The sequence below is a fragment of the Otolemur garnettii genome, unplaced genomic scaffold (assembly GCF_000181295.1).
Source record: "Otolemur garnettii isolate 467f Iridium unplaced genomic scaffold, OtoGar3 scaffold00191, whole genome shotgun sequence".
Classification (NCBI taxonomy): Eukaryota; Metazoa; Chordata; class Mammalia; order Primates; family Galagidae; genus Otolemur; species Otolemur garnettii.
Window position 1 is genome coordinate 1156221 of NW_003852586.1, and position 9731 is coordinate 1165951.

At 42.1% G+C, this 9731-nt stretch overlaps 1 protein-coding gene across 2 annotated transcripts in view; it reads right to left on the reverse strand.

Moving 5' to 3' along the window:
* RUFY3 (RUN and FYVE domain containing 3) overlaps positions 1–9731 on the reverse strand; it is an 88820-nt gene that overhangs the window by 74306 nt on the left and 4783 nt on the right. Inside the window, exon 1 of one of the 2 annotated variants that reach the window (XM_012812154.2) lies at positions 3044–3329. The exons of the other annotated variant lie outside the window; for it this stretch is intronic. Within the exon in view, the coding sequence (XP_012667608.1) occupies positions 3044–3251 (208 nt within the window). The 5' untranslated portion in view covers positions 3252–3329. Of the gene's footprint in view, positions 1–3043; positions 3330–9731 lie in introns of those variants that run through there. 2 annotated transcript variants of the gene reach the window in all.

The window sequence follows — 9731 nt, forward strand, 5'->3', positions numbered from 1 at the left end:
AAAAAAAAAAAAAAAAAAAAAGAGTTACAGTCAAGAGGTATATGAAAATGTTCAATGTCATTAGTTATCAAAAAAATTCAAATCAAAACTATGGTGAAGTATCGTCTCACCCCAGTGAGAATGTGGTGAAAGGAGAACCCTCCCACCCTGCTGGTGGAAATATACATTAGTAGGAAGACTATGGAGGACAGCATGGAGGTTCCTCAGAAAACTAAAAATAGAACTACCACATGACCCAAAGTAAATCAGCATATCAGAAAGGTATCTGCACCTCTATGTTTAATGCAGCACTATTCACAAAAGCCAAGATTTGGAATCAGCCTAAATGTCCATTAGGTGATGAATGGATAAACAAATTGTGGTTCATATACACAACAGAATATTATACAGTCACAAAAAAGAATGAAATCCTGCCATTTGCACCAACATAGATGAACTGGAGAACGCTATGTTCAATGAAATATGCCAAGCACAGAAAGACAAAACTGCCATGTTCTCACTCATACGTAGGAGCTAAGTATTTAAAATGATGGATCTCATGGAGATGGAGAGCAGAATGACGGTAACCAGAAGAGTAGCTGGGGGGTGCATAACCTGGGGGTGTTTAATGTGTGGAAAAACAGAGTTAGACAGAATGAGCAATACTTGATAACACAACAAAGTGACTATAATGAACAATGTGAGGGTATGCTTTAAAATAACTAAAAGAATAGAATTGAAATGTTCCTAACACAAAGAAATGATAAATGAGGTGATGGATATCACAATTACCCGGATTTGTGTGCCTGTATCAAAGCATCACATGTACCTTATAAAGATATACAACTACTATGTACTAAAAATTAAAAACTAAAACAAAGGAGACATTCATAGTTTCACTTACACCATATAATACTTCAAAATGTATTAATAGTCAATTAAACTGTTGGGACCGAAATTGCCGCTGAGAGACCACCATACACACATGTAAAAGCAAAGGAGAGCCTTTGTTCAAGCATATGCCTGGGTCACTCCACCCTGCAGCGTAGGTGCGGAGGGGCGACCCTCACATGAAGCGAGGTGGGGGGGGGAAGGGGTTGCCATTGGCCGAGTTGTTGTCCAGGGGTGCTTGGTACCACCTGATACACAGGGATGCTATAGGGTGGGTTTATGGTTAGGGACTTTCCAGAGGAGGGTTGCTTGTCCACTTCTGACAGACTGGCTCCTCCTGGGCTGATCGGCCTTGCTCAGAAGTGTAGAGGGGGGACGCCTGTCCGCTTCTGATAAGCTGGTTCTATCTAGGCCGATTGAGCTTGCCCAGAGGGGTGTTGCTGTGGTTTCTCTTATAACTGGCCTGAGTTTTAAAATGGAGCCTTACTAACAAAATGGAGTTACATTGGCCTCTTCAAAACCTTCATATTACAATGAATCATTCCTGGAACCACAACTCCAAACACTGCTTGTAACATCAAAACTCCAAGTCACTGATACATTAAAAAAAGATAAATAAACATTTGTATACACATATATCTATATATTAATTTCATTTTAGGGGCAGGGTCTCTGTCACCCAGGCTGGAGTGCAGTCATGCAATCACAGCCCACTGTAGCCTGGAACTCATAGGTTCAGTGATCTTCCTGTCTCAGCCTCCCCAGGGTCCAGGACTACAGGTGTACATCACCAAGTTTGCTGGTCTCATTGTGTTGCCCAGGCTAGTCTTGAACTCCTCACACGAAGGAATCCTCCCACCTTGGCTTCCCAAAGTGTTGGGAGGACAGGTGTGAGCCACAGTGCCTTGCCAGTACTTAGAACAATGAACACACAGCTAAATCTGAATGCTTTCTCATTGCTGGGGCCCAACACCTGAATTCAGCCTTTTTCATAAATCATGACTGTCTCTCCACTAACACTAAGCATTTACTAACCCTGAACAGAAGATGTGGGCTGATTACAACACACCAGCACCACAGGGACATCTGGACTAGTGAGCAAGAACTATGGTTCCCTTTCCTTTCTCCAATTGGAGAAGGAAGCCCAAAACACGCAAAGCGTTTGGCCATGATAGAGAAACCTGCTTGTGCTGGTTACCTGGAGTTTCCCACATCTGCCAGTTGGAGGAGGTGTTAGCAGCTATTTCAGAAATAGGAACTGCAGGTGGGAAAGAAAACGTGTACTTTACTACCTGTTCTTCGGGTAAACACCACAAAGTTTTCAGCACAGTTACTCATTGTTCTATGAAAACAGCACTACTTGTAGAAGACTAATAAAAATAATTATAAATATAGCTTAGTACTGTTTTTAAATTTGGGTCTTTACTAAGTAAACTACATCTTTGAATATAAAGATAATACTAAGCCGTCGATAGGTACACAAACCCTGCCTTTTTTTCTCTATGACACTAATTATTACATGAGTTGTACTGAACTCTTTTCTCACTTGACCCCACTTGTGAATAATGGCACATATTTTATGATGGTTGTAAGGAAGACACGTATAGTCTGTGGCCCTAACACAGAATCAAGAGGCCTGTGTTCTCCTGCTTAAACAGACTGAATTTTCTACATTATGACTGACTCAAAGCAAACAATATTTATGTTTCAAAGTTACAAGTTACATTCCTCTTAAAGTATATTCAGCTGATACTAATATAAAACAAAGGTCGATTCATCAGGCTCATTGTCTCTGTTATAAAATTACTTAAGGTAGCTATCACTTATTGAAAGCTTTATAATAAATACCACATCATATCCTCCTAAAACACTGCAAGGCAGATACTGATACCACCTCCTCTTTACACACAAGAAACAAAGCACAGCCACGTAACTGCCCAGGACCCACAATTAGCAGGTGGCAGATCTGTTGTTCTAAGCACCAAAAGCCCATATATCCTTCTCTACTCTGCAACTTGAGCCCTCTAACGCTTCCCCGCTAATTAAATTTTACTCAGAGAAAATAAAAAGCAAAACAAAGTAACACAGGCAAAGTCCACATGAAATTTCCTAAACATGAGTTTCAATAAATGTAAGACTTGAAGAAGAAATTTTATCAGCTTTCACACTTTACCCATTAATGCTTCACAAACCATATCTTCTGACAAACTGAGAACCCAGCACGGATTTTTCCTGGTGCTTTCTGGCAAAGGGTAAACCAAATTCTTCTTGACCATCATAAAAGACCATACAGTGCTCCCCTCTGCCAACACACCGGCAGAGAGCTGGAAAAAAACCATCCCACTGAGTTCTTTCCACATATATTTACTAATTGGACACATTGAGAACACTTGATACACCCAGCAATAGGCAAAATACCAAAGAGGGTAATCATTTTCTAAAATGACTCATTGTGTTTCAAAGTAGCAAACAATGTGTGATTTTAGTTTTTTAAAGAATATAATTGATGGGTGGCGCCTGTGGTTCAGTGAGTAGGGCGCCAACCCCATATATCGAGGGTGGCGGGTTCAAACTCAGCCCCTCTGCAACAAAAAATAGCCGGGCATTGTGGTGGGCACTTGTAGTCCCAGCTACTTGGGAGGCTGAGACAAGAGAATCGCCTAAGCCCAGGAGTTGGAGGTTGCTGTGAGCTATGATGCCACAGCGCTCTACTGAGGGCAATAAAGTGAGACTCTGTCTCAAAAAAAAAAAAAAAAAAAAGAATATAATTGACATCTGTGAAACCACCGCCCCCCTGGAGGAATGGACCAACAACTTACACATATGTATATGCACCTTCTTTTCTGAACTGCTTATCCTTATAATGCAACCACATCTGCACTTTCTTAAATCATCTTATTTTAAAAATGTTATTACGAATACATGGATGGCTAAATGACATATTTAGCTTCAGTTTTTTCCAACTTTATAGAAAGGATTTCACTCAACACTGTATTTTGCAAGATTCATCATACTACAACTGTAGTTTATCCTTTGGGTTGCAGTATTGTAAGGTAAAGTTCCAGTGTATCTATTAATATAAACAATTTTGGGCTCTGCGCCTGTAGCTCAGCAGCTAGGGCACCAGCCACATAAACAATTTTGTTTTGTTTTGTTTTTTGAGACAGAGTCTCACTTTGTTGCCTTTGGTAGAGTGCTATGGTGTCACAGCTCACAGCAACCTCAAACTCTTGGGCTTAAGCAATTTTCTTGCCTCAGCCTCCCAAGTAGCTGGGACTACAGGTATCAGCCACGATGCGGGTCTATTTTTTTTTTCCTCTTTCTCTTTAGATGAGTTCTCACTCTGGCTCAGGCTGATGTCAAACTGATGAGCTCAGAGGATCCACCCACCTAGGCCTCCCAGAGTGCTAGGATTACAGGTGTGAGCCACCATGCTGGGCAACAATTTTGGGGGGTTTTTTGAGACAAGAGTCTCATTCTACTGCCCTGAGTGGAGTGCTGTGGTTCCATAGCTAACAGCAACCTCAAATTCTTGGGCTCAAATGATCTTCTGGCCTCAGCCTCTTAAGTAGCTGGGACTATAGTTGCCTGCCACAAAACCTGGCTAATTTTTCTATTTTTCGTATAGACAGAGTCTTGCTCTTGCTTAGGCTGGTCTCAAACTCTTGAGCACAGATGATCCACCTGTCTTGGCCTCTGAGAGTGCTGGGATCACAGGTGTGAGCCATCCAGCCCGTCCAACAATTTTCTGATTTATTTTCATGCAGGTGGGCATTTGGGTTATTTCTAATGAATTTTCTCTTTTTTTTTTTTTTGAGACAGAGTCTCACTATGTCACCCTTGGTAGAGTGCCATGGCATCACAGCTCACAGCAACCTCAAACTCTTAAGCTTAAGTGATTCTCTTGCCTCAGACTCCCAAGTAGCTGGGATTACAGGCACCGCCACAATGCCTGGCTACTTTTTTGTTGTTGTTGTTGCAGTTGTCATTGTTGTTTAGCTGGGCCGGGCCAGGTTCAAACCACCAGCCTCGGTGCATGTGGCTGGCGCCATAACCACTGTGCTATGGGCCAGAGCCTCTAATTTATTTTTTGTTTTAAAAGATATTACTTTTCAAAAATAGATTAATAGGTTTCTTATAGATATGCCAATTCTACCTACCAGGTTTGAGGAAAAGAGCCATCTCATTTATTTTTCTTCCTTTTTTTTCCTGTGAGATAAGATCTAACTCTGTTGCCCTAGGCTAGAGTGCAATGAAACCATCAAAGCTCACAACAACTTTTAACTCCTGGGATCAAGGGATCCTCCTGGCTAAACCCCCTGAGTAGTTGGAGCTATAGGCACCTGCCACCATCTCTTTAACTTTTCTATATTTTTGTACAGAGTAGAGATGGAAGGGGGGTCTCACTATGTTACCCCGGCTGGTTTTGAACTCCTGGCCTCAAGCATCCTCTAGCTTCCACCTCCCAAAGTGCTGGGACTACACGTGAGCCACCATATCCAGTCTATTTCTTTTATAATTAGTTGTCTCCTCCTATTATCTAGTTCCTATTTTGTGTACGATGGTACTTTCTAAAATTTGTCAACTTGGGCAACTAAATCAATTTGTAAAGGTCACAAAGTTCTGTTTTCTGAGGCTTCCTGGATCACGGTTTCGTAACTTAAGAAATCCTGTTTTCCCCTTTTCTAGTAGTTGTTGTTGGCACAAAATGGTATCCTTGATTAGTTATCATTAAGATGACATTGGTGAAAGTCCAGATGTTTTTGCTAAATTGCAGGATTATTCAATTGAATAATCACGATTATTTCACATGCTCCACTCTGCCCTCCACTGCCCACTATTTCTCAGGAGCCATAACCTATTAACCTATTATGTCCACCTCTGGTCCTGAGATGTCTTCTATTTTAGTTTTATGTGGTTGGTAGGCTCAGTATCACTTCATAGTCATTTACCAATGGTGACAACAGTAACTACAAAATGATTATCCAGGCAGCTGAGTTATCACCATTTGGTTAGAAATAAGGACACCACGGGTGTTACAGCCTTTCGCTTGTTAGAATTAACCAGCATAAGACTAGAAATAACTTCTACCTTGAAAAGTAAAACTGATTTCACGTTTAGTGACAGTAGGCAATGATTTACAAATATAAAGTTACCAACTTCAGTAGATGACCTTGGGAATGTATCTTCTTTTTGCCTTGACTGACTTAGCTGTAAAATGAAACTAAATACCTAGCTTCACAAAGACCACAGGACCCATGAGAAGAAAACTGCCTGCTTTGCACACCAGTTATACATCAAAATAGCACCTGCCAAATACCACGTGCCCCATAGACACTTGTTGGTAAAAACATGGACATATTCTTGCAATGATATTTTTCCACTCTCCTGTGTTACTTCAACCATGAAAACTCCCAAGTTTTATGAAATCAAACTGTATTTTGATTTGTCATCCTAACGTAGGCTTTATTTGTGTTTTTGCAATAGATTCATTCATTTAACATGGACAGGGCGCTTTCTACAAGCTAGATGTTAGGGTACGGCCTAGGTGTAGGGAGGACAAGGTGTAGACAAGAAACAGACCTTACAGGGGCTTAAGAAATTCATCATTCTGTCATAAGTGGACTCTTCAGTGTTGCCATACACATAATCATTTTCTCTATCAAACTGGTGACTTGTAAATTTCATTCATTCAGTTTAGCAAGTGGGGCTTTAGTGAGTAGAACAAGGAACAAGAGGTTGTTGTTCCAGTCACGGGGTGAGGAAGGAGCTGGCAGAGCGCGACCCCTGGAGTCAGAACACCCAGCCCCACCCAGGTTAGCCCCTCAGACACTGAGCAACCTTGGCAGATGAATTTGTCTGTGCGCCTGATTCTTCACTGACAAAACAGAGATCAAAATGTTAACTGTTTCAGAGTTAAACGAAGTAAAATGCTTAGCCTAGCTCTTGAGTAAACAGTACTTTAATAATCGTTCTGCCTTTCAGAACTCTGGGAAAGCCTCTCAGTCACATGAAATCAAAGTTAGTGAGGGTGAATGTTTATGGGAAAGTCAAAAGGGGATCTGAGCAAAGGGCACAAGTGTCTCTCTGGTTTTTGAGGAAGAAGAGCCAGAATTTTACCAAGCATTCACATCAGGTGACCTGAGCTCCTAAGTTCATAAAAAAAGGGGGTGGCAGCATAAGTAGATAAATGTCCACGGAGAGTCCCTGAACAGACCCTGAAGTCAGACAAGCCACACTCTGAAGGCAGTTCTCTAAAACGGCTCCCGCCTTCTGCATGCCATTAGCTGCTCTGGCTCTTCTTTCCTACCCGTCATGACCTTCCCACACCTTCCAAACTTTCTGCCACTCCCTTTGACACATGCTGAGTGTTAGGCAGTTACTAAAATAGTTTTACAAAGGGGAACACCACCTAGGCCAGCAGCTGCAGCCAGAAGTTTTAGGAAGACAAGCCTTTGTGCCATTATTCAAACACAGCGGCAGTAGAGGGCATGGCCATACTGACAATGTCTAAGGCATCCCTCCTTTATCCCTTTCACATAACTTCAAACCAGTTTTTAATGCTTATGGTGCACTACTGACTCCCAAAACAAATGCTTGAGAAGCTCATGCCTGAGCCCCTTCACCCAGCAGGGCTAAGTTTTAATATTAATAAGGTCTGGGTAAAAAATCTAACAGTTGTCATGCCCTGAAAAAGTCATTAGATGGGTTCATTAAAGCTCACTTTTACTTTTACGAGGGGCAGCACATCTTTTTAGTCAGTACTTTTAATTATTTATGTGCCCTACACCAGACAAATATGTTCTCTTAGCTTTTAGATAAAATCCTATCTCTTTAACACATATATTTCTGTGAAAAGTCAAATGAAAAGATGCATGACAGAACACAGGTAAATATGTTTTGAGATCAGCACTTGCCTTTTACTCCCCCAAAGTGCTTCCTTTGCCACCTCTCCTCTGCTGTCCCTCCCACCAGCAACCTTTCCTGCCCTCACCCAGACTGGTTTTGTTAAGGCCTTCCTGAAGCAGCACACAGCTGTGGACGCAGTTTGCTCAAGAATAAGGATTCATTCTCTGGCCTTCAGTTCAAAAATTATTATTACATGTTAAGTCTTTAGTTCTCTGCATTGCACAGAAAAATTCTACAAATGGTGGCCACTATTATCATATACTCACATCCTGTAGTGATAATTGTTTGAGTTATAGAACTCCTGGAAAACTTTAGTTATATAATAAAGAAAACTTTAGGATCCACTAGCATCCAGAATGAGAAGAAAAAGGAAAACTCTGTACAGAATGAAGCTATGATTATCAAGAAGGGAGCAACCCCTGTAATCCCAGCACTTGGGAGGCCAAGGTGGGTGGATTGCCTGAGCTCACAGGTTCAAGACCAGTCTGAGCCAGAGTGAGACATCATCTCTAAAAATAGCCAGGCGTTCTGACAGGCGCCTATAGTCCCAAGTACTTGGGAGGCTGAGGCAAGAGAATCACTTGAGCCCAAGAGTCTGAGGTTGCTGTGAGCTGTGATATCACAGCACTCTACTGAGGGGAACAAAGTGAGACTGTCTCAAAAAAAAAAAAAAAAAAAGAAGGGAGCAACCAAAGGGCAAAGATTCAAAGACAACATCCAATACTCCAAACCCAGTCACTCTGACAGTAAGAAGTTTGACTGGACTTTTTGATAATGTCAGGCCAGAAGAATAGATGAAACAAAATGAAGGAGGCAGAGAGAAGAGGAGCCCTGGCTGGGAAACCACACAGAGAAGTTCAGGCAGCAGCGGTCGTAAAAACAAAATCAGGAGGCAAGCAGCAGACAGCTGAGTCACGAGGAAGGCAGTGGGGCATGACCCAGCCGCCTCTGCCACGTGACTGGGGACACCACAGGTCACCTCAGCATGCGCAGAAGGAGCCACCTGCACTGAGACGCTCTGAACCATCTCTGGTGGTCACTCATGGACAGTCACACATTTCGGAGGGTTTTTTCCCTTTCTTTTCTTTTGGTACAGGTTCTTTCATCTGCTATTTGACAAAACAGCATTTAATGCATCAGAAATGGCTCCTGCTTTCTTAACACAGTTGGAAAGAGCTGAGGGTCAACAGATGTGTGAATCATACATAGTAATGCACATAGAGGCACTAATCTATCGAACTGCTAAATAGCAGTCCTTTAAAGAGTCACAAACCACTCTCTTCCTTTTTTGAGACAGAGTCTCACTCTTCACCTAGGCTAGAGTGCCATGGCGTCAGCCTAGCTCACCGCAACCTCCTTGGACTCAAGCCATCCACCTGCCTCACACTCTACTATTTCAAAAACAACTAGCATGAAGGTGAATGCTAAAACCTTTTGGGCTCTGATGGTTTGATCCTCCATCTTTATCTTCCAGCTTGGCCAGAAGCCTCTGTATTTACAAACAGAATAAAGTACTTTTGCCTTTTCAAAATTAAAAAAAGCATATAGAGGCCGGGCGAGGTAGCTCACCCCTATAATCCTAGTACTCTGGAAGGCTGAGGTGGGCGGATTGCCTGAGCTCACAGGTTTGAGACTAGCATAAGCAAGAGTGAGACCCTGTCTCTAAAAAATAGCCCCACATTGTGGCCGGTGCCTGTAGTCCCAGCTACTCAGGAGACTGAGACAAAGAGAATTGCTTGAGCCCAAGAGTTTGAGGTTGCTGTGAGCTGTGATACCACTGCACACTACTAAGGGCAACAAAATGAGACTCTGTCTCAAAATATATATATATATACCAGATGAACTGACTAATATGTATGTATTCAACTCCTGACAGGTATTAATGTATTCTAGAGTACCTTTTTTTTTTGAGACAGAGTCTCAATATGTCACCCTCAGTAGAGTGCTGTAGT